The following is a 26,783-nucleotide window of genomic DNA, read 5'->3' as shown; positions in this document are numbered from 1 at the left end:
CCTATTCCGAAATCTGATTTTCAATTTTATTTTCAGAATAACTTATCTTTTCAGTGTGCTTTAACTGACCATGTGGGCTGTATTGCATATCATTTGCCTAAAGATCCTCGGCTTAATGACTTCTTCTTTTCCTGTCCGCCCACTGCTTTCGTCTTCTCCGCTTTCGCAAGCTCCTACTGTTTTTCAGATGGAGGACAAATGAGAGGAGTGATTGTTTACAAGGATTCTCATTATGATACCTAGAAGGCGTGCTACACTGCTAAAGGCATCATAGCAAATGGTATCTTGTATAATAGTAGCCCAGGCATGCTTTTGCACTTGTGTTCAGTACTGAATACTATATCAACATGTTTGTGCTAAAATATTAAATAATTTAATTTGAAAATTAATAAAATATTTGTTTAAAGTCAGAAAATATATCTGAGAAAAAGGTTATTCATAGAAATAATGGGTCAGCATTATAGTGACAGTGGAAATACAGTTGGATGTTTTTCTTTTGGTTATATGTTTTTTCTGTATTTATAATAAACCATCCTACCAAACTCAAGATTTTCAGATTTTTCCATGTTTGAGTTTCTAATATTCTAAAACTTGAATGGAAGAGGAAAACTTGTCATGATTAATAATGTATTATCATTAAGCATTCAAGCATGGTTTTATATCAAAGATAAAAGTAATGAAAGGAACATGATGAAATATGTTAATGTTAATTATCATTTTGTGAAAACATCTTTAATTTACACGTAAACCTTGCTTCATCTAAATAGAAATAGAAAAATATACTTTATTTTGCCTATATTGAGTACATTATAATTAACTTTATTTTTCATCATAGCAATTCCAGAATGAAAAACTAGGATGAATATTGTAGTCTGTTTTACCACTATTTTACTGGCCTTGAGCTTGCATACTCAGATCCAGTGGACTAATATGTATGTATGTATGTATGTATGTATGTATGTATGTATGTATGTATGTATAGATAGATATAGATATAGATATACACATACATATATTACATACATACATACATACATACATATATACACACACATCCACATATATATAACATATATGGCTTATCATTATTACTTGTAATAATTTGCCATAGAAAACATGCTGTCTTTGAAAAGATAATTCTGCACATACTTATTTTAATGGTTTGCCTCCAGAAGTTGGTGGGTGCTCTATTACTGGTGGTTTTTAAGAAGAGATTTGACAGCTGTTTTTCTGAATTGTCTCCTGCTTAAGCAGGACTAGAACAGGGGTGTTAAACTCAATTTCATTGAGGGGCCATCTCAGGGTTGACTTTGACCTTGGGGGCATGATGAGCATGGCCAGCTCATTCATGTTGCACTGCCTGGGATCACCCAAGCTCCCCCTGATCTCCGTTTTTGCTAACAGAGGACTGCGGGCCAGTCCTTTGCTGTTTCCAGGGCAGCCCTGTGGGCCCGATCTAAGTACCCTGCGGGCCGCATCTGGCCCACAAGCCTTGAATTTGACACCCCTGAAGATATCCAAAGTTCCTTACTCTTATCCTGTAATTCTGTATAATAATAATTAAGTATATCAACTACTGACAGTGTTTCTTCTGTCACTGCTTGGATAGCTATCAGGTTTAGTAATGTCATAAAATGCTTCTGCAGCATTTGAAGTCAAAACTCAAGTGTGATCCAAAATGACAGTAATGCCTCTAGCATTTCTTTTTCACAGAGTAAGTATGGAGATTATTAATTATATTTCTCTTTTTTCCATTTTGGAAGTGAAAGTGGTTCTCAGATATCTACGCTGCAGATATTAATTACAAATTTGCTACCTTAATCAAGGAGCTGCATCATATAAATTCAAGCCCCATGATATGAGACTTAATAGCAAGTATTTCAGTATGCTTCGTGAAGTTTTGAAAATTCCTCATATTGTATGACTATTACTAAAATTTGCTTTAAAAATTAATAGATTTCATATAAAGTATCAACAAGGAGTTAGAAATTTATATTATTTACTAAACATTTTTTTTAAAAAAATTCATCACCTAGATCAAACTGGATTAATTCATGAATTAAGTCTGAATTATCGTAGATCCAGGCATTTACCTGGCTGTAACAGTTAGAGAGCACCTGTCAAGCTTCCAAGTAACATGTCCCCAATAAAAACAGTTCAAGGCAGGCATATTCCAACAAAGTCTTTTTATTAGGAACACATCAAATTGGCAAGGTCTCGGTGTAATTCTGGATCTGGCTATCCTCCGGAATTACACCCTATATATATATATTAGAAATATCCTCTCCAGAGTCACATTCTCCAATCAGTTCATAGTCCATCAGTCCGATGATGCCAAACTCCACCTTCCACCATCTGCAGGCACTTTCACTGTTCTCATGGGAAATAAAGCCACCTAGCCATAATAATCCCCTTATCTTTCCTACCCCCCTTCTTGCTACCAGATGTGGCAAGCTTGAAGCACTGTTAATTCCCATACAGCATATTGAAAGAAGTAGGAAAGAATATGCATAAAAAATAACTACAATTAAAAATGGCAACACACATTTCAGCTCCAGGATCAACAGCACCTACATACCACAAATGGTGTTTTTAAAATAAATTATTTTAAAAGGGGTTAGAGAAATGCCAAAAAAAAATAAGGGGTTACACCATTGCAGGCGACATAAATTAGCATTTTTTAAAAATGAGTTCTTTGGCTATCTTCAGAGATGAAGATGAGGAGTAATTATCCAAGTTTCTAGAGCAGAAATCTTATAGTCCCTACATTCCTAGTAACTATAGTATTCACAGGATTTGTACCCTGAAGATCTAAAAGTGACCCTTCCCCCACCCACATGCCTTCGGAAATTATTCTCCTCTCCTCCTTCCACTCCATTCCAACTCCTCTTCTTTATAGCAGGGTCCAGCTTCATTCATCTATTCATTTATTTAGCCAATTTTTGGAAGCGACTTCTTTCAGGAAGAATTGTAACAGTTCAAGAGCAAAATATATTTTACTTGTGCTGTATGAAAACCACAGTCATTTTTAAAAACATAAAAGCAGCCAAGGAAAAACAATATTTAAGGGAAGTAATTCCAGGAAGCCAAATTGAACAATGCATTGATTCTATTGCTGAGTATAGTTAAAGTGCCAGGATAATTGGGGTGTGTTGTTCTCTCTTTAGTGAGTTCATCTCAGTATCTTGCAGGGACTAAAGAAACTCTTCAGTGAGGAATTGCTGCCATGTCTACATCTGTTTTCTTAATTCAGAAAAAAAGACATACTTAAAGAGATAAGATGTACCATATTTTTTGGACTATATCACGCACATTAGCTTTAGAAGAGAGGGGAAAAGCTGCCGCCGCCACCACCAGCCCATTCGCCACCACTCCCACCCATTTGTCCCTGCCACCACCCTTTCAGTGGCCGGTTCACTGTAGCCAGTTCACCACAGCCCATTCACCACCTGTTCGTCGCCATCACCACCTCTAATGGGGATTGCCGCCGCCCGTTCACTGGTGATCACATAGTGATCGGCGATGAACGGGCAGTGGCGATCCCCACCACCTAGAAAGCTGATTGGCACTGCCCCAACCCCCCTCCCCCACTGCAATATTTGCTCTATAAAATGCATTTCCACCCACTTTTTTTTGGGGGGGGGTGCATCTTATGGTCCGAAAAATATGGTACATAGTATAGAAAAAGTGGGGAGGGAGATATCCAGTAAAGAAATGTAGAAAAAGGAAAATTTTATACAATTACAATTGAAATATGAAATTTGTTGTATAAACATGATCAGTTGATGGATTTAAAAGGTTATTAACCGTCATACAGGATCATCTATTATCTTCCATCACTTTTTGCCTGTGGGCTTCCTATTGTTGATGGCACTATAGATATGATTAAATAGGTTCATACTTGGATGCAGCAAAAATTATATGTTTGTAATTTCTTACGTGTCAAATTATTAAACAGCTATAGTAAAAAAAAAATGCTTATACTTGTAGAACTACTAATCTTTCATGCCTCCTGTCATCAATATTCTGTAATTAAAATAAGTTCTAGCTATTCTATAATATATACTGTAATTTCTCAATTTTACATGCCATAAGAATACACAGGGAGAACTGTATGAAGATGATATGTCAGTTTATGACTCATCAGAGAAGAACAAAGGTAAGATGTCCATGGTTCATATCTCTTGCTAAGCATTATCTCAACAGTATGAGTAATGCTTGTGCTAAGAATTATGGAAGATGAAAATCAATAAATCTTGAAGACACCAACTTAGGAAAAACAATAAATATCTGTAACTTGTATAAAATCTGTTTATAAAGAAGATTCAAAATAATAAAATTAAAATATGATATTATTTAAATCACTTAAATTATTCCTTGTCATCTTGACCAGTCTATATTTTTATTTCTCATTAACAAATTTACCATGTTTTATAAAACATAAATATATAAAGAAGGGATTTCTCCAACTTGTTGGTTCTTCAAGAAAGCTGATAATTTTAACTAAATTTATGTACCATATGGAAAGCCTCCAGAAATTCATTGAAGTCAATGCTACCATCTTTATTAAAATCCATGGTGCGAGCTAAACTGTCAATGGATTCATCACTCACATCATTCTTCACATGTGCATTAAAGAGTTTCCATGTTTGGCGGAATTCATCAGCAGAAATAAGGCCTAAACAAAGGGACAACCAGGGTTACAAAAGCACTGCAAATTTGTATAAGGGATCTATATATTGTATGTTAGTTCTATACGAGAATGCAGGTGTCTGAAGAAAATAATGTAGAACTTGAAGCTACATCAGTTGCAGATGTTACTGGTCTATGCCTGGTGTGATTTCAAAAGCTGGTTATAGACTTTAAAACTATAAAAAGCATAGGACCTTAGCAATATAGCAATAGCACTTAGACTTATATACCATTTCACAGTGCTTTACAGCCCTCCCTAAGTGGTTTACAGTGTCAGATACTGCCCCTAACAATCTGGATCCTCATTTTACTGACCTCGGAAGGATGGAAGACTGAGTCAACCTTGAGCCAGTGAGACTCGAACTGCCAAACTGCTGGCAACCAGCAGTCAGCACAAGTAGCCTACAAAAATGGGTGCTAATCACTGCACCACCATGGAAATTCCTACTTTCCTACATAAATGCAGGTTAGCTTCATATGAATCTGTAGAATTCATGTGAATGACTAATAATCTCTTCTTTCAGAAATAAAATACGTCATAACAGAAAAGCTGAGGCTGAAGTGGAGGGTTGTATATGTAATTATAACATGGAGTTCTTCACCTTAAAAAACACGGTTTGGTTTGGTTTTTGCAAAGTATTGAAAAGTTTTTTTCTGTTAATTTTATTGGATTGTAAGAGATTATTGTTTTACTAAGAATTCTTACAGCTTTGGGCAGTAGCCTCCAAGACAGGATGAGTACAGAAAATTGATGTGACTCTCAAGGCAAAGTTTCCATAGCTGCTGTTCAGAGAAGATCCTGGCTGTAAAGAGCCAGTTATGAAACATCTGTGCAGAACAGACTCCACAACATACTAATATTCCCTCTATTGGTACTCTTTGCTTATTACTCTATTTTTAAAAATTTAGTGGGGTTTTTGAACACCCAATAAATTATTTTCTGAATGCTGTGCTAATCAGTAGTACAATAAACAAAATAGTCATCAATCAAGGAAATTGCTAAGAGTACAGGATAGGGACATAAAACACAGGGGTTTTGTTTTGCATCAAGACTAAACACTTTTTTTTGCTTGTTTGAGCATCATGGTTCATACTCTCGCAATCAAATCACTTTGGGAATCCAATTTGCAAAGAGGGCAACAAAAATGAGGCATTTGGCAGGAAGATGTTAACAAGCTTTTCTCTAGAGTGTAGCATCACATGGTCAAAAGATACTACTCTTTTTAGGATAATTAAGTGACTAGAAAAATCAACTAAATTTTTATTTATCATCTTGTCTCTATTTTTAGTTATGTTTAAGTTCACCAATTAGGTGGAAATAAACAACTGCTTCACATATCACTCAGTTCAATATTTCAGTGCTTTTAATTAAGAAAAGCCAACTTAAAGTATTTTAAGATAACTTAATAAATACAAGACCCTCTTTCCCTAATTCATCCTACCATGGTATCTGTAACTCTCTATTCTAGGTTTAGACACACTACACACTTCATTAATACATGAAGGCAGATATGATGTAGTTGCCATTACTGAAACTTGCTGGGATGAAACCCATGACTGGAATGTACTGATGGAAGGATACAAACTAGTCAAAAAGAGGAGGTGGAGTTGCATTATATACCGCTGTGTGCAAAAGTCCTGCATGCTTTACGGTTTATGACATTTTTTTGTATAGGCCATTGATTTTATAATATTTTATGCTAACTGCTATGCAAATATTGTTATACAGGAGTTTTTTAAGTGAAAAGCATAAGCTTTTTGCAATTTGGTGCTGTTTGGATGGGGATTGTGAATTTTCTTGCATGCTTACAATGCATGCTTACAATGAATATGAAAACAGATTAACTGATGCATACCCAGTGGCATATGTGTTGCAATTACTAAGGCCGATGCTAGTGTTTTATTAACATTTTTATTGTTTGTGGCCCTGAAAAGGACTGTTTTTGTAACCAAACATGGTTACTAATATGAAATTGGCCAGCCTTTATTGCTTATCACCAGGTGGCATCGCTTCGGCATGGACTGTATAAGCCTTTACACATGATCTTTAGGACAATGTGGTGCCAGGCTGCAATAATGGATTCAATCAGCTCCTGCTTGGTCTTTGAATGCTTCTTGCTTATTTCGTAACCAATCTTGGCCCACAAGTTCTCAATGGGTTCAAATCCGGGCTCTGAGCTGGCCAATCCAGGAGTTGAACACCATGCTTCTTCATCCACTGCTGGACGGACTTGGCTCGATGACAAGAAGCATTGTCATCCTGGAAGTAAAAGTCCTTCCCCACAAGTTGCTGAGCTGAAGGAAGCATGGTCTTTTCCAGGACTTCAACATACTACTTGGAATTCATGATTCCCTGCATGATTTGTATCCGACCAATACCAGAAGCAGCGATACAGCCCCAGATCATCATGTGCAATGGATGCTTCACAGATAGATTCAGGCAGTATGGCCTAAATTCTTCAGCTGGAAATCTCTTGATATACTTATTGCACTGATTCCAAGTCAAGTAGAAATTGCTCTCATCACTGAAGATGACCTTGGCCCACTGTTCGTTGGTCCACTTGGCATATGTCTTGGCCCACGGATATCCATAAGAGAGGTGAGCGTCTGTAAGCCAAGTTTACTTCAAGCCCTGCAGCCTTTGAGCCCTCTGGCAAGCAGTCTATGACACACTGTGCTTGTGCACACTTTTACATCACATGTTTCACCCCAAATTCTTGTAATCTGAGGTGAGGTAAGCTTCCTGTCAGCCATCAAAATGTGTTGCAGAGCCCAATCTTGCTGTTTTGTTGACTTTCTTGGTCTTCCAGAGCAGAGCCTGTCATCAACTGAACCAGTTATTTGGTATTTTATTTGGTATACTCTGCTCACTGGGGAGTGATGGCATTTTACTCTCTTGGATATTTCTGTACAGGAGTAACCCTCTTCATGAAGCACAATGATGCGATGCTGCTGCTCAGTACTGGTGAAAGCAAAGACCTTCATCCTTGCCCACAGCCAGAGCTAAATTAAATTTCTCTATGCTTTTCATGACTATTTATAGTCAGAGAGTATGACAACATTGATTGGCTCATAGATTTAGCCTCTCTGCATTTTGATTGGTCAGCCAAAGCTCGCTACTGATTGGCTACTTTCGATCCTAACATTCTCAAAAATTCAAGTTGTGTTTGTTTTAGCACATAAGCTCACTCAAAATCTTAAAAAGACTTTGATTATATTAATAAAAAATATGCATCTCAATCCGACTACAGAAATTTTCATCAAAGTACTAATTTTGTATGGTTTCTATGAGTTAAAAGTTGATTAAATGGATGTTCTTACCTGTTATTCTCTGGACAGTGGAGATTAGCAGCCAGGATGGGTTGTCTCTGTGCATTGACCAATTGGACTGAGTCTACAGCTGCAACATCACTGATATCACTGGTGACTCCGCCCAGCTTTAACAAAGGTAGATCTGTAGACCGACGCATGGTGTTAATCACAAGAATCGATAACACATTCACACTCTCCTCCAGAATGCCCTGAGCTATTTCTAAGTCCAGATCAGAAAAAAGAGTCCCAAAAGAAGTCAGCTAAGGGGTGGGGCTGGCTGCTGTCTCCTCCATCCGGAGAATGGACGTATCAGGTAAAAACTAACACCCATTCTCCCCAGTTGGTGGAGACAGCAGCCAGGATGGGACATACCAAAGCTCGTCCATAATGTTAAGGGTGGGTAGATGACTGGCCTGAGGCCGATTGTCTAGACCTGACTTGTTGGAGTACCCTCCTACCAAAAGTGGCATCTGCTGGTGCAAATCTGTCTAGTCTATAATGGTTTACAAACAGAGATTGTGAAGACCACATAGCCACCTTGCAGATTTCCTTGATGGAAGCTTGGATAGACCACGCTGCCGAGGTAGCGGCACTGCGTGTTTAGTGCCCTGTCATGTGTGGAGGGAGAGGCAGTCCGGGAGCTCCATATGCTTTCAAGATGCAGGACCTGATCCAAAGTCTGACAGACCTGGAAGAGACTTTGGCACCCATGTTAGTTTGATGAAAACAAACAAACAAGACCTCCGAGCACCGGAAGGAAGCAGATCTCAAGATGTAGATGCAGAATGTGCGGCACACGTCCAGCTTGTGCCATTTGTGCTCAAGTCTATGTGCAGGGGAAGAACAAAAATTAGGGAGGACTATCTTCTGGGCTCTGTAAAATCTACTATTGACCTTTGGGATAAAAGCCAGGTCAAGGCGGAGCACCATCTTGTCCTCATGAAAAATACAAAGGTCTTGTCTGGTGGACAGTGCTGCAATTTCAGAGATATGGCATGCAGAGGTGCCCAGATAGTGCGCCTCATCCATCAGAGTATGGGACCATGTGCCCCCTTGCTGGTTTATGTGTGCTTTCACTGATATATTGTCCGTGAGGACTAGCACATGTGAGTTTGTCACAAGGTCTCGGAACTGCTTGAGCGCTAGGTGAACAACCTGCAGTTCAAGCCAGTTGATGATATTGTGTTTTGTCTCATGAGGAGACAAGGTGCCCTGTGTCATTTGAGAGTGGAGATGGGGTCCCCAACCCCCGAGGCTGGCATCCATGGTGATCGCGATTAGGGCTGGGTCCCGGAAAGAAGATCCTTGGGCTACCTTTGGAGAGATCCACCACCCCAGAGACCTGGTTACCTCTGTTGGTACTGTGATAAGTCTTGGTGAACAGCTCGTGTTGGCTCTTTGATACGGCAGCAGGAACCACTGCAGTTTCCGGCTGTGTAGCCTGGACCAGGGGATGATGCCAAAGCAGGAGACAATCTTCCCCAGCAATTGGGAGAGACAGAGTAGAGATGTTCTGCGGCTTCTTTTCACCTGTCAGGCCATCTGTTGGAGACTGGAGAGACGATCTGGGGAGAGAAAGACTGTGCCCTGCACCATGTCGGTTACTGCTCCTAGGTGTAATAGCCTTGTCGTGGGGACAAGGTAGCTTTTCTCCAAATTTATGGAGAATCCGTGTTCCCTGAGTATCAATGGAGTGACCTGGAGATCTCTGAGCGCCTGATGTGCTGACCTGGACTGAATCAACACATCGTCAAGGTAGCACTGTAGTCTGATGGGTTGGGCGCAACGATGGGCTGCCATTGCTGCCATTATTTTCGTGAACACCCTTAGAGCGGATGATAGGCCGAACAGCAGTGCCTTGTACTGGTAGTGTTTTGATGCATAGAAGAACCTTAGAATCTGTGGGCAGGCAGGATGGGATATGGAGGTATGCCTCCTTTAAGTCCACTGATGTTAGGTGGTCGCCCTCCCTTATTCCTTCCAGAATTGTTTCGAGTGAATGCGTTTTGAACCTGCGGTATTCGATATACAGGTTCAGAGTCTTTAGGTCAAGGATCGCTTTCCACCCCCCTGATGCTTTTCACGACAAACAGTTGTGAGTAAAACCTTTGACCTACCTGATTCAGAGGGACCAGTTGAATCATCTGGATCTCCTTCAGGTGTTGGATGGCTTGTTCCATCAGGAACCTGCGAGATGGGTCCCGAGGTGCCGGACAAGAGAGAAAAACCATCAGGTGGGGAGAGAAATTCCAAAGACAGGCCAAATTTTATTGTATTCAGGACCCACTGGTCCAAGGTCGTGGCTGCCCATCGATCAGTGAAGGCCAAGAGACAACCCCTATTGGGAGACCATCCAGACAGTCACTTCTGACATCTGACCTGTTAGTTGGAAGAGCCCTTGAAGGGCTTTTGGGGAGGGAAATGTTGGTTTCCCTTCCCAAATCTGTCCTGAGGTTGGTACGACTGCCTGAAGTTTGATTGGCATTGGGGACGAGAGGCATAGAACCCCCCCCATCCCCTCCCCGAAAGGGAGACCTACGGTAGAATGAAGTGCTCTTATTCTCTAGCTTCCGAAAAAGGGAAGGCAGAACCTTGTGCTTGTCATGAGATTCCACCAGGAGGAGTTCCAACGGAGCCACAAAAAGTTTTTCTCCCCCAAATAGAGCTGAAGCTAGCTTCCATTTGGCCCTGGCATCGGCTTGCCATTGTTTCAACCAGAGCAAGCATCTGGTAGAAACAGATGAAGCTTTGGATGAAAATCTGACCGAATTAAGGGAGGCATCTGCTGCAAATTCCATGGCAGCTTTAATTTTGTTAGGGTCCCTTATGTGTCCTAGAATCAGATGGTGGAAGCCGTTCCTGGATCTGTTTGATCCAGAGAATGGCAACTCTGTTGAAAAAGGAGGCAGGGGTAGATTACCTAACTGCCCAGGCCGAAGCCTGGTGCCCTTTGACCAACGTTTGCTCGAAACGCTTGTTTTCGGACTTCGAAACTTCCTTTGGGGCCCTATCAGAGCCAAGGGGGAGGACAGGGCCACCACAAGTGGGTCTACAGATGGGGTTTCCAGAAGCTTAGCCAGCTCTGGTCCCACATTGTAGAGCCTTTTATCCAGTGAATTTGGAAGGGGACCCGAGCCCAGGGAGCCCCATTGTCTTTGGACCAAATCCAAAAATAATTTGATAGAAGGGATGACCTCCTTTTCCATGGTGTGCTCCAGAAAGAGGGGATTCACCGGTTCTCCCATTCCTGAGTATGACACTTGAGGCGATTTAACCCAACCTTGGCAATTTTTTTGGCCTTAAGAAGAAGGGATTTAAAGACAGCTAGTTTGAATAATCCTATGAAGGTAGGTTGGTCAGGGGTTAAATCCTCATCTTCAGACAAATCAGAGTCCCTAACTGCCTGTTCCCCTTCCACCCCGACTGAGGCCTGATCGGAATGAGAAGGAATTGATTGGATGGAAGGACTTTTGCTGGTGTGAGAAGATCTAGGTGATGGCACAATGGGGACAGGAAGAAGGGCCGGTGTTGCTGTTGTTGGAGGCCAGCTGCAATCCTCTGCTTGATGGCCTCAGATATAATAGAGGCCATACCCAGCGGCTTGAGCCTGGAGCTTGGCAACCAAGCACTGTGCGTTTGCAAATTCCTTGTCCAGTTGGTGCTGGCGATGGTCCTCTGCTTTTTGGGCAGCCTTGGAGATTTTGGGAGATCTGCCCTTTGTGCGAGGCTCTGGAGCTGGCCTTTTCCTGGTGGATGTTACCCCAGAAGGGCCTGCCACTGGACTATCAGGGGGACAGATATCTGGGCTAGCCTGGCTTCGATCACCCCTGGGAGATGCCATGGTAATTGGTGGTTCAGGGACTCACCCCACAGGAACCTTTTGTTGTGCTCTGCAGAGGCTGGAGGCTGATCGGAGGCTTGGCACCAAAATAAATTGGTGTGAGGCTTCAAAATGGCCGGTGGAGCTTTGGCACAAACTAAAATGGCCACCGGAGCTCTGAAAGAAGAATAAAGTGCCACCGGAGGCTTTTCTGCAGCTGCAGTTGAAGTTTGGTGGCTGCAGCAACGAATTTAGGCTGGAGTTTGCCTCGTAATGGGCAGAGGCCATTGAGTTGCCACCTGCAGGCTTGCCCGATGAGTAGAAGTCGCAGGGTGCTCCTGAGTTACCTCATGGCACCCGCGATGAAGTCAAAGCCACAGAAAAGGCAGTATGCAGTTTGCAATGAAGGACAAGCAGTAGAAATACTTTAGACAATCGAATTAGCAATTTTAAGAATTAAATTTGGAAAAAAGATCTAATTGACTAACTAATTTGGAGGAGAACTAATTTATGCATCCAGTCCTGATCAAACTGAGTCTAAAGCTGGGAGGAATCAACAGTGGTACCAGTGATGTCACAGCTGTAGACTCAGTCTGATTGGTCAATGGACAAAGACAACCCATCCAGGCTGCTGTCTCCACCAACTGGGGAGAACATATAAATACAGCTTAAAACTGAAAGCGTGCAGGACTTTTTAACACAGCTGTATCAAAGATCACCACATCTCTACAGAAATACACAAAACCAAGGATGAAAACCACCTAGAATCCATATGGGTCAATATAAAATGGAGGGAGGTGTTGACTTTGCTATAGGCATATACTACAGGCCACTCAACCAAGCAGAAGAAATAGATGAAAACTTTGCTAATCAGTTAACACATGTATGTAGGAAACATACCACAGTAGTAATGGGAGACTTTAACTACCCTGATATCAACTGGGAGACAAATTCTGCAACAAATGGGAGATCAGATTCTGCAACAAGCAAGAACAGTTTCCTAATCAACTTAGCTGACAATTTTGTCACCCAAAAGGTAAAGGAGGGAACTATGGGGAAAAGACCTAGTAGGACATAATTCCTACTAACACAGAAGAAGTGATAGAGGGAGTTGAAATTGCCAGAACCTTGGGCAAGAGTGACCACATCATACTGGAATTCAATATAATGCAAATGCAAGCAATAGAATATAATCTAACCAGAGTCTTAATCTTTAAAAGTGTTAGTTTTAACAAACTTAGAGAGAGCCTAAGCAAAATTTCATGGATAAAAATCCTAAATTTTTAAATTTCTAAATTCAAGAAGCATGGAAAACACTGAAAAATATGACCCTAAAAGCCCAACCCAATATAATACCATTGAAAAGAAAAACAAGAAATCCAAGAAGAAATCAGCATGGTTGCACAAAGATCTCTCTGGTAAACTGAAAGACAAAAAGTATAAGTACAAAAAATGGAAAGAGGAATATATAACTAAGGCAGAATATCAGCAGATAGCCGGAATCTGCAAAGGTGAAGTCAGGAAAGCAAAGGCTCAGAATGAACAAATACTTGCAACAAAAGTAAAAGATAATTTCTAAAAGTTTCTTTCAACATATAAATAACAAGAAAACAGTCAAGGAAACAGTCAGCCCACTAAAGAGAGAAGATGGCAAGGAAGTAAAAGGCAGTAGAGAGAAAGCAGAGTTGCTTAACTAATTCTTTGCATCAATCTTCACATTGAAGAAATTATAGCCCAACCTACCAAAAACATAACTGTAAAAGACAGACTAGAAATAAAAATTAAAATAAGCAAGAAAATGGTAAGAAAACACCTATCTGACCTTGATGAATATAAATCACCGGGGCCTTATTACATCCCAGAGTTCTGAAGCAGCTGGTAGATGTTATCTTAGAACCATTGTATCATATCTTTAAAAAATCTTGGAGCACAGGGGAACTACCAGAGGATTGGAAAAGAGCTGATGTGGTTCCCATCTTCAAAAAAGGGAAGAAAAACAGATGCAGGAAACTACAGACCAACCAGCCTAACATCAATACCTGGGAAGATACTGGGGAAAAATAATCAAAAACAGATCTGCAAACATCTAGACACAAGTAAAGTAATAACTAGAAATCAGCATGGGTTTGTTAAAAACAATCATGCCAAACCAATCTTATTTCATTCTTTGACAAAGTGACTAAATTAGTAGACTAGCGAAATGCTGTGGACATAGTATACTTTGATTTCAGCAAGGCATTCAACAAAGTAGACCACAACTTACATTTTGGCAAACTATAAAAATGTGGGATAGACAGCATCACCACCAGATGGATTTGTAACTGGCTGACAAACCATATTAAATGAGTAGTCCTTAGTTGTACTACATCTACATGGAGGGGAGGAGTAAGCAGTGGGTACCACAAGGTTCTATCTTAGACCTAGTAGTCTTCAAGATCTTAATAAATGACTTAGATGAGGGGATAGAAGGGGAACTCATCAAATTTGCAGATGACACTAAGCTGGCAGGAATAGCCAAAACCCCAGAAGACAAACTCAGGATCCAAAAAGATCTTGACAGACTTGAACAATGGCCCCTATCCAACAAAAAGAAATTTAATGTGGAGAAAAGCAAGGTTTTACACTTCAGCATGAAAAATCAAAGTTTGAAATGTATTTGAATGTTAGTGGCTCAGGTTGGTAGGTGGGCTGTTGATTTGACCCTCCAAGCTTTGCAGTTTGGTTGCAAACGTTTCATCACTATTCAAGGAAACATCATCAGTGCTCTTTGAATGGTGATTATCTGTCAGAACTCTGGCCTTTAAATAACTTTTTATCTGATGCAAATTAGTATAGGTGTTGCTTGTTCGGCTATTTCTGAGTCATGGTCTGATTTTGGACTGTTTGATTGGCTGGCTGTTGTTACTGAGACATAATCTTTGGTTTTAAGTACCATCTGTGTGATTCAAATTAGCATTAGTGTTGTCTTTTTGGATACTTCTGAGTAATCATCTGGTTTCGGACTGTTTGATTGGTTGGCTGTTATTGAGATGTAGTCTGATTTCTTGGGAGCTGATGGATTATAATTTTGTTGCTGCCCAGTGGGATGCCTGTTTGTTTGTGTTAAATGCTATTTTTGGGATTGTGGTTGATGCAGTTCTTTCATTCTCAGTGATTGGTAGACTGGATCAATGTCAATGTGTCTGTTTATTAAATTATTGGTGGAAAACCAGGCTTCAAGGAATTCTCTTTCTCTCCTTGATTTCGCCTGGGTTACAATTGTGGTCCCGGTTCAGATTTGTGTCCTTCTGAATCTTAGTGGATGGACATGACGGATCGTGGGTCATGTCTTTTGATAGCTAGGAAGTGTTCATGCAGTCTGGTTTCTAACCAAAGTTTCTAACTAAAGTTCGATTTTGACGGGATCCGTCTGAGAATTGAGGTTGGTTTTTAGGCTATTACGAGATCATGTTGATGCTGTAATCTTGCTGTCATTTCTGAAATATTCTATACGTAGGGGATTGTGATTCATCTTGTTGTAGTTGTTTATATTGTTTGTATGTAGACATCTCTGGATGAAGTTTTGTGGTTTCCGTTTCTCTCAAAAGCTTTGTATAGGTGCTTCTATTCTACTGAGCTGATTTCTGTGGTGTTACAATGAGATTCCGCTCTCCCAAACAGTGTTCTGATGCAGCTTTATTTATGGCATTTTGGATGGTTGCTGTGGAAGTTGAGGATTTGATCTGTATGTGTTGCCTTTCTGTATATAGATGTTATTAGTTGACCATTCATGGTTCTGGTTACAAGGATGTCAAGGAATGGCAGTTTATTATCATTCTCATTTTCTATTGTAAATGAGATATCAGTGAAGATGTTGTTGATCACCTAGTAGGTTTGATTAACCTGATTGCGCTTGATTATCACAAAGGTGTTGTCAATGTAACATACCCATGGCTTGGGATTTATTTCTGGAAGTACAATCTTTTGCATGATAACTTCTGTGACTAGGCCAGATATAGGAGATCCCATTGGCAATCCCTTCAGTTGTTCATAGATCTCTCTGTCAAATCTGAAGTAGGTGATTATGCATAGTTAAGGAGGAGTTCACATATGCTTTCTGTTGTGAGTGGTTCTATTTGTGGCTGTGCATTGTCCAGTAATTATTTGATTAGGTCGGTTGCTAGTTTCAGATCTACAGATGTGACTAATACGGTAACATCAAATGATATTATTGTTTTGTCTTCATCAATATAGAGATGTTTGAGCTTGTCCAGGAATTGCGTGGTGTTGTTTATGGAATATTGTGAATAATCAGTTAGGTACTTTAGACATGTCCACATTTCTTTTGCAAGTTTGTAAGTGGTGTGCCAGGGACTGAGACAATCAGTCCGAGTGGGGTGTTTTTTATTGCGCCTTTGGAAATCCATAGAACTGTGCTATGTTTGAATCAGTTGCTTTCATTTTCCAACATTCTTCTTTGGTGATTTGATTTAATTCTTGCAACTTTTTTTTTAAATGAAGGTTTTTTTTGTTACATATTTTAACTTCTTCTATAAACAAAGTGTTGTCCGGGTTTTCCCACTTTACATCTTCTATTATGCATAGTTCATTTACATCATATTTTCATTTACATTTCAGTCATCTTATTTTCATTCCATATTTTCCTGCTTAATTTTAATTTCTTCTTAATATATAAACAATATCATTATTTGCTTCTCCAAATTAATCAAATTTAACATATCATTTCCATCTATTGTTCTATTTTACTATTAATAACATATATCTTCAAACTTAATTTTATATAATAAACTTTTCATTTAATTAGTGTTTTGAGGTCACTTCCCCCTTGTTTCCTTTTGGTATATAACTGTAAATCCAAGTTCAATCATCTAAGTATTTTTCTTTTTCTTTTAAATATATTTTTATTTTCAAAACAAACATACAAATCCTCCTTCTTTACCTACTGTAGTAAGCATATCAGTTGGTTACAAAAGGATTTCGGGCATTTCTTCCACCGTCATCTAATATAATTCATATTAATTCTAATAGCTTAACTTGTTGTGAGAGTTGTTAGCTATTGGTCTGGATTACTTGCTTTGTAGGGCAGTGTGCTTCTTTTCTCTTGCATTTGTTGTTCTGTGCTTGGTTGCTGTCTTCAAACTTTGCATAAATTGTGGTCCAATGTATTATTGTATAAGAGCTTTTGCTCAGTGAGGCACTTTTTGTATTTATTGAGAAAATTGTGAGCATCTGTTATCAGTTGAATCATGTGTTTACCATTCTATCTTGCTGTTGTCCATGCTGCTGGATGATTGATTAGTGTTTTGTAGTTAACGCTTCGAGGAAGTATGTTTCATAGTAGGTAGAAGAGTTACTCACATGTGGATACTTCTCTGCAGGCAAATGTCTCCCAATGATAAGCGGCATTGAGCATTGGACACCCAAAGGTGGTTGAAATGTATTTGACACACTAATGCTAATTTGCATCACACAGACAGTACTTAAAACCAAAGACTATGTCTCAGTAACAACAGCCAGCCAATCAAACGGTTTGAAATCAGACTATGACTCAGAAGTAGCCAAACAAACAACACCCATACTCATTTGCATCACATAAAAAGGTATTTAAAGGCCAATGTTCTGACAGACGAGTACAATTCAAAGTGTACTGAGAGGGACCTTGGAGTCCTAGTGGATGATCACTTAAAGATGACTCAGTAGTGTGCAGCAACAGCCAAAGAAGCTAATACAATCCTTGGTTGTATAAATAGAAGTATAGAATCAAAATCATGCATTAGTACCATTTTATAAGACCACACCTGGAATACTGCATCCAGTTTTGGTCACCACATAAAAAAAAGAGGTTGAGACTTGGGAAAAAATGCAAAGAAGAGGAACTAAGATGATTAAAGGCCTCAGACTAAAACATACGAAGAACAATTGCAGGATTTGGGTTTGGCTAGACTAGAGGGGACCTAATAACAATAGTACTTAGATTTATATACCACTTTATAGTGCTTTACAGAGTCAGCATATTGGCCCCAACAATTTGGGTTCTCATTTTACCCACCTTGGAAGGCTGGAAGGCTGAGTCCACCTTGAACCTGGTGGGATTTGAACTGCCAAATTGCAGGTAACTGGCAGTCAGCAGAAATAGCCTGCAGTACTGCACTCTAACCACTGTGCCACTGAGGCTCATAGCAGTATGAGGCAGATAACAGTATTCCAGTATTTGAGGGGCTGCCAGAAAGAGGAGGGGTCCAATTTATTTTCCAAAGCACCAGAGGGCAGGACAAGAAACAATTTATGGAAACTAATCAAGGAGAAAAGCAACCTGGAATAAGGAGAAACTTCCTAACAGCAAGGACAAAGGACTGAACAGTCCCTTGTCTGAAAGGATATGCTTGAGAAGTGGGCTGGACTGGAAGACCTCCAAGGTTCCTTCCAGCTTTATTCTGATTCTGATTCTGATCCTATGGCATTACTTTTGGGAAACTAAAGTTTTAACATACCAGAATGGTCTTGGTCAATCATATTAAAGATAATCTCCAAATCAGCTTTGTATCTATACAGAGTTTCCACCAAATATGGTTGAACCTAAAATATAATAGAGATTAAGAGAGAGCAAGAGAATGAGACAGATTAGAAATTATACAATACCCAATCTATGGTTGAAATCACAATACAGTTAGTCCTTGAGTTACGAATGTAATGGAGCCTGCCCATTCCATTCATAACCAAGGATTCATGGGAGTGAATCTTGTCCCTTGAATGAAATCACTCCCTCCTTTTGCCCTCACATTCGTTAATTGAATGTGAAGCTTATTAAGTGCACATGAGGTATTTCAGGCTGGGGAAGGCGATGGGGGGGGGGGGCTACATAGGCTATCTGCCTAAGACCACCCAAGGCATCCCCAACCACTGAAATACCTCAAGCTCCCCAAATTTCTTTTCCCACCCAACCTGCCATGATGGGTCACTTACCTTGTGACGATCTAGCAAGCAGTCTCCACTTTAGCCTTGTGCACCCTTTGTGGGCTGAAATGGAGCTTCTGAGGGCAATCAAGAGGCCTCACCCAGCACCTTGCTGGCCGGATGCGCCCCTCAGAAGCTCCACTTCAGCTAACAAGGTGCAGAATAAGGCCTCTGGATGGCCGAATGGGGCTTCTGAGGGGTGGATCCACCCCCCAGAAACTCCATTATGGCCGGCAAGGTTCCAGGCAAGGCCTCTGGATTGCCAAATGGGGCTTCTGAGGGGCAGATTCATTCCCTCAGAAGCAACATGCAGGATGAATGTTGAAGAGCCTCTAGAGTTGTTCAACTGCCATAGTGCTGCAAGATTCGTAGTTTCAGGGCTTGTTCAGAAATGGAAGGGGCTGCTGATCATGTAACTTTAAACATTTACTAAGGGAATGCGCATAACCCGGGGATTACCTGTACTGCAAACTATTTTATATCTTGTAAAAATTATATTTTAAAATGCAATTTATTCCATGGAAATCCAACATCCAGAATCCAAATTCTAAATTCTAAAGGATTTTCATTAAAAATTTAATTAAAATGAAGATATGCATTATCCTAAGAAAGCTTCCAGGTTTAACTTTTAATGTACTATCTACTCCAGACATTTATCTACATACAAAACAAGACCAGTTTTTATCAATGTGAGAAGCATATATGTTTCCTTTTGTATTGTGTATGCATAAACACAGTAACTATATTTTATACATATATTTACGTAAATATAATTAAATTGAATTAAATGAAATAATAACATTTTTTCCTTCTGTCTCTGCACCTTATTTTGTCCTGCCCTGCCTCTCTATGGAATGTCCAAGCTATTATTCAAAATAAAGTTCAGACCCTCTGAAAAAAAACTGAGCATCTTTAATCACCTCACCTTTTTGATGGGTAGTATGATTTCTAAATTGTTAAAACATGAAAGATATTCCACACTTCCATCCGGAGCCAGGCAAACTAGTCGAGAACGGAGAGTTCTCCAGGGTATGTCAAGATGCAGAACTGATTCCATGGCAGAAGCCCATTGGCTAAGAGAAATCCTTCCTGTTAAAAAATGAAAAGTATTTTATGTTTCAAAGTAAACTCCCTATAAGAAGATGTGATATGTGTTTACGTATCAAGCCACAACCCCCTCCAATGTCAATGAAAACATCATTGCAGGAGGTATTGTGGCATTGAGATTTCAATAAACTCAATTACAGGGTTACTTTTTAATTTAAAAAAACTTGCCAAGCATAGTGGCTAGCTTTTAAATGTGGACTAACTCCCAGAATTCCCCAGCCAGACATGCTCACTGGGGAATTCCGGGAGTTGAAGTCCACATATATTCAACTGGCTGAGGTCGAGAATTACTGTTCTAAAGACTGGTCCACCACACACACACACACACACACACACACACAGACATTTCACCAGCTTCACTAGAGCTTATGAAGTACACTATGTAGAATAGGGAATAGAGGAGGGTGACCAACCTACAGATTGTAGGTATCCTATTTGCACCACATCGCATCACATCATTGAAATTTGGTGGGAACCAGTTACATTTCAGCACTGAGTTTTAATTTGCTTTTGCTTTTTTTTTCCTTTTCAACATGAAACATCAGAAATTTCTCAAATGAATGAAAGGTGTGCAGATTTCAGCTTATGTGTATCTGTATAATTGGGGGGGGGGAGGATTTAAAGGAGAAAATGGAAAATTAAAGTCTGTCAAAGACAAGGTTAAAATAAAGGGAAAGGTTTCCCTCACACATATGTAATAGACATTCCCGACTCTAGGGGGCAGTGTTTATCTCTGTTTCAAAGCCAAAGAGCCAGCACTGTCCGAAGAGGCCTCCGTGGTCATGTGGCCGGCATGACTAAACGCCGAAGGCGCACGGAGCACTGTTACCTTCCCACCAAAGGTGGTTCCTATTTTTCTATTTGCGTTTTTACATACTTTCGAATTGCTAGGTTGGCAGAAGCTGGGACAAGTAACGGGAGCTCACTCCATTACCCGGCACTAGGGATTCAAACTATCAAACTGCCGACCTTTCTGATCGACAAGCTGAGTGACTTAGCCACTGAGCCACTGCATCCCTTAAGACAAAGTTATCCTTAAGAGTCTTTTTGATATGCTGATAAGACTAATCAATCAATAAATATCTTTCCTTAAAAGTAATCCCTCCTTGAAAAAAAGTGGCTGGTTTCTAACTTGGGTGTAAAATTTAAGTTGGGAATGTTAATTGGATTTTAACGTTAAGATTTCAGTCTTCCTAGTCCCATTCCTCCCTCCCCGCCCCCTGTGCTTAACCATTCCTGTGGGGAGGGTGGCAAAAATTGACTTCTCAAATGTTATCTGTTCCTGGTATTGTATGAGGAATGAGAAGAAAAAATAGACATTTTGATAATTATGAGCTCACAATTACTCATCTTAGAAACAGCTCATCTTTAGCTTATTGCCTGTCTGCTTTTCTCCATCCTCTATTGGTCATATCCCCTAACCTCTAATTAGAAAGCTTTGGAGCCTACAGAAGAAAGTGAGGAAACAAACCTTGCCATAGGAAAAGCCTTAACCTCTTCTGCTTTTGAAATGTGAGCCTTGGAATAATAACAGAATCAATTCCATCCTATATATTCTAGATGTAAATAATTAATAATTGATGGGATTCTATATATTGAGTGTAACAAATGCAACCATGGCAGGAAAACAGCACTTAAAAATAAATAAACATGGATATATAATGCCATAAACTGAAGCATTGAAAAAACTGTATTATTTCATATGCCATTGTCTTCTCTATTGCTTTGGACTGTGAACCAGCAGAGAGCCCTGCTTCCTGCAAATATTGCCATTTTTCTTGGATACCAATTGGTGTTCTGAACATCTATGAGTTCATTAGTAAGTTTACTAAGTTTATTAGTATGCTCACATAATTGGGCTTTGCAAATAATTACCCATTTAGTGGGCAATCTATATTTATGATGGTATCTGCATGCTTTCCTAATTATCCAATACTGACACATGTGGATTCTTTGAGATACTAATACAATAACCGCAATCTTCATTTAAAACCAGGGGCAAGCACATGTTTGAACAAAAACTTATCTGAAGGTAGTATGGCGCCAGAATTGGAGTATAGAAGAAGAACCTATATGTTCAATAGAAATATGGTAGCTCCTCCTGCAAATACATTTGGCAATACCAGAATGCCTCTTTCACATGATCAACATTCCTTCTTTATAGAAGAATTAGACTTCAACTGCAGCTGTTAATTATCAGAGGGGTTTTTTTCTTAAGTAGTAATTGGCAGTCTCAAGAGGGCTGCAGCATATGCTTTTTCTTTTTGTGTTCATATGGAGATAATGAATTTATCTTTGATCTTTCCCCCCACCCCCCTCAGCAGTCACAAAGTAGGATGAAGCAACTTTCCTTTGGTAGTACCATGCCAGGAGCAGCCAAGAACAAGATTTAAAAGGTCAAGGTGTCAGCTCCATCCTTTTTTCCTTTTCCTTTTTTACATGCATCATTATATGTTAAAAATGGGGCACAGCATGAATCTTGCAGTCATGGGCAACATCTTGATTCTTTGTACTTCCTTCCAATGATATCCCTCACCATGAATGTGAAAATGAAGGAAGGTAAACTAGTATCACATTTGTACAGCAAGATCTTTCTCCTTAGTGGGACAAGCATCATTAATTCAATTGTGCCCCATACTTCTGAGTTTTGAGGATCTTCAACCTACCAAAATTACCTAATATTTCAAGCCACTATTTCTTTATGATATAAGTCAATCTACAAAATCGGACAGAAGATGAGAGGAGATACCTGTAATTTATTGATTTCTCATAATTTTCTAGGGGAAGCTATTATTTCATGTTCACTCTGAGTCTCTATGTTTGGTACTTACTAGGCTTCCTGACTCCTTTATAAAAAGACAGGCAGGCTCTAAACCAAAGACTGGACTCTAAAATAATAGGCATTTGCAGCAGTACTTTGAAGCCCCAGAAAGATCTTGCTTGGGTGGAAGAGAGCACTCTGGAGGATTATTTCAATGGCTGTTTGGGACTGGATATGTGTTGCCCCCTACTATTTTTGGGACAGCAGTGTCCATTATTCTATATAATTTGATATCTCCCACAAATTGCATCTTTACTCAGTCCAGCTCATTTATGAATGATTCATAGAAGCATCTGTCCCATACAAATCTAGACTCTATTGCTTCTGTTCTTCTGTTATACAATTTGCTACTATTACAGTTCCTTGTCACATTTTCTTCCTATAACATGCAACATACAAAATTACTTGTACATAAAAACACAATATTGACAAACAAAATGAAACACTTTTTCAAATCACATTACCTGTGCAAACTGGATCATACTGGGTAAAAGCTGCAATGAGGTCTGATTTGTGGGTATAAAGTTTCTCTCGCAAACCCTTTAAAGCAGAAAGCTCAATAGCAGTCACTCTACAAAGAAAATCATTAAACTAGTCAATTAGAACAACAAAATCTCTTTACGGGTCCATGTCAGAGTACAGAATTTTAGGAGTTCTGAAATTCCCATATGGAGAACAAAGAAAATACTTAAACATAATGGTGAACTTGAGTAATGCTGCATATCTAGTTAGAAAAATTGAAAAAAAATAAAGTTGTATTTAGGAAAACAACTGCATGAGCAACAATATAATCTTAATGGTTCTTGTAGTCAGAGCTTTATATCATCAATTTAGATTTTTTTTCTTTAGTTATAAACTAAAATAAATGTAAAAAAAGTGAGGAAATGTAAGCAAAGTGTAGTATGTAGAAAGTATGTACATCCAACAGAGAGATGGTTAACACATTTACATACATGCAGTACAATCATGATAAGGATGAAAAAGCATAAATAAGTGGCCATACTCGATTAAGTACAAATTGAGTTTGATAGTTATTAGCGTTACTATCGATTTAAGCTTTACCGGTAGTCCTACAAACAGTATTTTACCTTTGTACTGCTAGAGCTGATCAACAGCTAGTTTTGTGGAATGGAAGCAGATCAGAGGTGGGTTTCAAATTTTTTCCCTATCAGTCCAATGGGCATGGTTTGGCTGGGGGGGGGGGCTTGGTGGGGGGGTGTCATGTGACTGAGTGGGCACGGCCAACTCGACATCAGTCACGGCAAGGTGGGGCAGCACCACCCCACCAAGCCACACCCACCCAAACCACACCCACAGAACCCACAGAAAAGTTTGATCAAGTGTTCTAGCATTCAACCTGGCTTCTTTTTGCCTCCTTCTCACATTTGCTCTGTGTGTATGAGCCTGAGAAGGAGGAGAGAAGCAGCCACTGTGATGACTCCTCTCCTAACTTGAGAAAGTAAAGACTCTTGAAACTGATTATTTCAAAAGGAACCTTTAATCAGGCAGCATGGAAACTATTAGAGGCAAAGCAGCATCTGAAAACTTTTAAGCCATGCAAATGGGATTAAGCTGATAATGACCCCTACCCTTTGTCCGAATGCAGATTCTGACCAATACACAAGTGTGAAGGTGCTTCCTTAACTCTTCTCCCCTGAGAGTCAATAAAACTGCCCTGGGAGTCTGACAGCCACGTTGAATGCTGTGCAGAGAGAAACTGAACTTTTCTCCCTCCCTTCGCAGCGGAGCTGCTCCTGTCCCTTTATGGTTCCCCTCCCCGTGTGGAAGTACTTTAAAGACTGAGGCTGGCGGCTGCCTTCCGAGCAGTTCCTTTGCGATACCATCACTCCAGCGCAGCAGGCCGTTCTCCTGGCTGGGTTTGGTGGCTGTCCGCAAGCAGCACCGGCAGGCAATGGGTTGCGCACGCGGGCTGGTGCAAACAGGGTGGCCCTTGACCATCACCACTGTCCTGTTCTTTGCACCGGCTGCACACGAGCACCCCATTGCCTGCCAGTCAGGGGTGGGTTTCGACCGGTTCGCACCGGTCCCTGCGATCCGGTTGGTCGCCGAACCTGGAAGTAAGTAACTTCCGGGAACGGCGAAGCCCCCCCCCCGCACCCGCGCGCGCCTGCACACCCGCGCCCACTCCTTACCCGGTTTTTATGAATTCTGCGCTTTCCACGCATGCGCAGAATGCCTGCGCGATCCTCCAGGAGCAGCTGGAGCATCGCGCAGACGCTAGTACGCATGCGCACGCTGCGTGCTAGTACGCATGCGCACACTGCGTGCGTGCTAGTACACATGCGCGCGCTGCGTGCGTGCGCGAGGATGCCGCAGGCCTCGTTCCAACCGATCCGGTTGGAACGGGGCGAGAAACCCACCCCTGCTGCCAGTGCTCCTCACGGCCGGCTGCCGGACCCAGCCAGAAAAACGACTGCTGCACCAGAGGCTGGAGGCTTCCCATGAAAGGTGTCTGAGCCTCGCCATGTCCCTCCCCTCCACCAAGGCAACCAAAACAGAAGGTAGGTGAGCAAGGCAGAGGGTGAGCAGGCAGCTGTTCTAGGGCAAAGCTGAAACTGGGGAAAGGCGCATTCCCTGACCCAGCCAAGGCAGGCAGCGGGTCTGGGGCCTTGGGGAATGGTGTATCCCTGACCCAAGGCGAAGGGCAAGCTGGCAGCATGTTTACTTACTTTTGGTGAGCTGATCAGAGTGGGCAAGGCGCAGAGGTGACTGGGGATGTGCATAGCTTGGCCACATGGCAAAGCAAAAGCAACATATATAGGGCTGGGATGGGCAGAGCGAGCATCAAGTGGGCAGGTGTGGCAAATGTGTGGTGGGCAGGCGGGGTGAGCGAGCAGGGTGGTGGGCAGGGGGGAAGAGACCCAGGAAACTACAGACCAATCAGTCTAACATCAATACCCAGGAAGATACTGGAAAAGATACTCAAAAAACAGATCTGCGAACATCTAGAAACAAAGTAATAATTAGAAGTCAGTATAGGTTTGTTAAAAACAGATCATGCCAAACGAATCTTATTTCATTCTTTGACATAATGATTAAATTAGTAGACTAGTGAAATGCTGTGGCCATAGTACACTTAGACTTTAGCAAGGCATTCAACAACCTACCGGGGAGACCGGGGGAGGCTGTTTTTGTCCTCCCAGAGCCTCAAGGAAAGCCTCCGGCGCCTGGGGAGGGTGAAAAACGGGCCTTCTGGAATTTCTGGAAATTGGCTTGTTCAGGCTTGTTTCCAGCCTCCAGAGGGCCTCCGGAGAACGAGGAAGCAATTTTTGCCCTCCCAGAGGCTCAAGGACAGCCTCCAGAGCCCAGGGAGGGTGAAAATGCACCCCCCTGCCATAGTGCAGGATGTTTAGGCCATGCCCATCATGGCCATGCCCAACCAGCAACCGGGCAGAAAACCCATTGTTAAATTTTTGAAGCCCATCCCTGCCTTAATGGTACTATGTTGTTAGAAAAATATCCCCGATATATTCTCTACATATCAAAAAAAAGGGTCAAGGAGACTATGATCAACAAAAAGCATCTATTTTATTATACTTGCACAAGTGGATTCCCAAACAAATGAGAATAACTATAAGGTACAGAGGCACCAGTGACATGCAGTCAGGGGAAGCAGGGGAGGCAGGTCCTCACCACTGTCATCATGAAAAAGAAAAACAAATTTAAAAGGAAAAAGGCTGAGGTAGTTGCTGCCAGAGTCACAGTGGATGACTCTGTGTAGGGCTTAACTGCAGGAGGAGGCGAGAGAACCACGTGCCTCCTTTAGTCTATCTTTATGATCATTTGAACAGAGTTAAGCAAGGGTTAAAAGGCGAAAAATTCCTTATGCAAAGGAGGCACGTGGTTATCTCACCTCCTCCTGCAGAGAGCACTTTTTTTAGAGGCTTTTTTAAAACAGTCCTCCATTGGGGACTCTGGCAGCAGCTAACCCAGCCTGACCTTGCCTTTTTCTTTTTACATTTTTTACATTTTCATCATGGCAGACAAGAGGAGAGTTGAAATCCTCTGTGACACAGCTGGAAAAGTATGTGGGTCCTGGGTCGGAGGGAGGGGGGA

At 40.9% G+C, this 26,783-nt stretch overlaps 1 protein-coding gene across 1 annotated transcript in view; it reads right to left on the bottom strand.

The window, feature by feature from the left end:
• Nucleotides 1-2,171: 2,171 nt before the first annotated feature.
• The window catches only part of PPEF1 (protein phosphatase with EF-hand domain 1), a 94,930-nt gene continuing 70,318 nt past the window's right edge, over nucleotides 2,172-26,783 (bottom strand). Inside the window, exons 15-18 of the mRNA XM_087726354.1 lie at nucleotides 23,171-23,277; nucleotides 19,704-19,867; nucleotides 18,316-18,400; nucleotides 2,172-4,678 (exon numbers count right to left, since the gene is read on the bottom strand). Coding sequence (XP_087582480.1) covers nucleotides 4,500-4,678; nucleotides 18,316-18,400; nucleotides 19,704-19,867; nucleotides 23,171-23,277 — 535 coding nt within the window. The 3' untranslated portion in view covers nucleotides 2,172-4,499. The remainder of the gene's footprint in view (nucleotides 4,679-18,315; nucleotides 18,401-19,703; nucleotides 19,868-23,170; nucleotides 23,278-26,783) is intronic.

This window comes from Thamnophis sirtalis, unplaced genomic scaffold (assembly GCF_051295495.1).
Source record: "Thamnophis sirtalis isolate CommonGarterSnake01/CBP01778 unplaced genomic scaffold, rThaSir2_p1.2 scaffold_12, whole genome shotgun sequence".
NCBI lineage: Eukaryota > Metazoa > Chordata > Lepidosauria > Squamata > Natricidae > Thamnophis > Thamnophis sirtalis.
The sequence above is the reverse complement of the archived record's forward strand: the minus strand, read 5'-3'. Positions and strand labels throughout refer to the sequence as shown.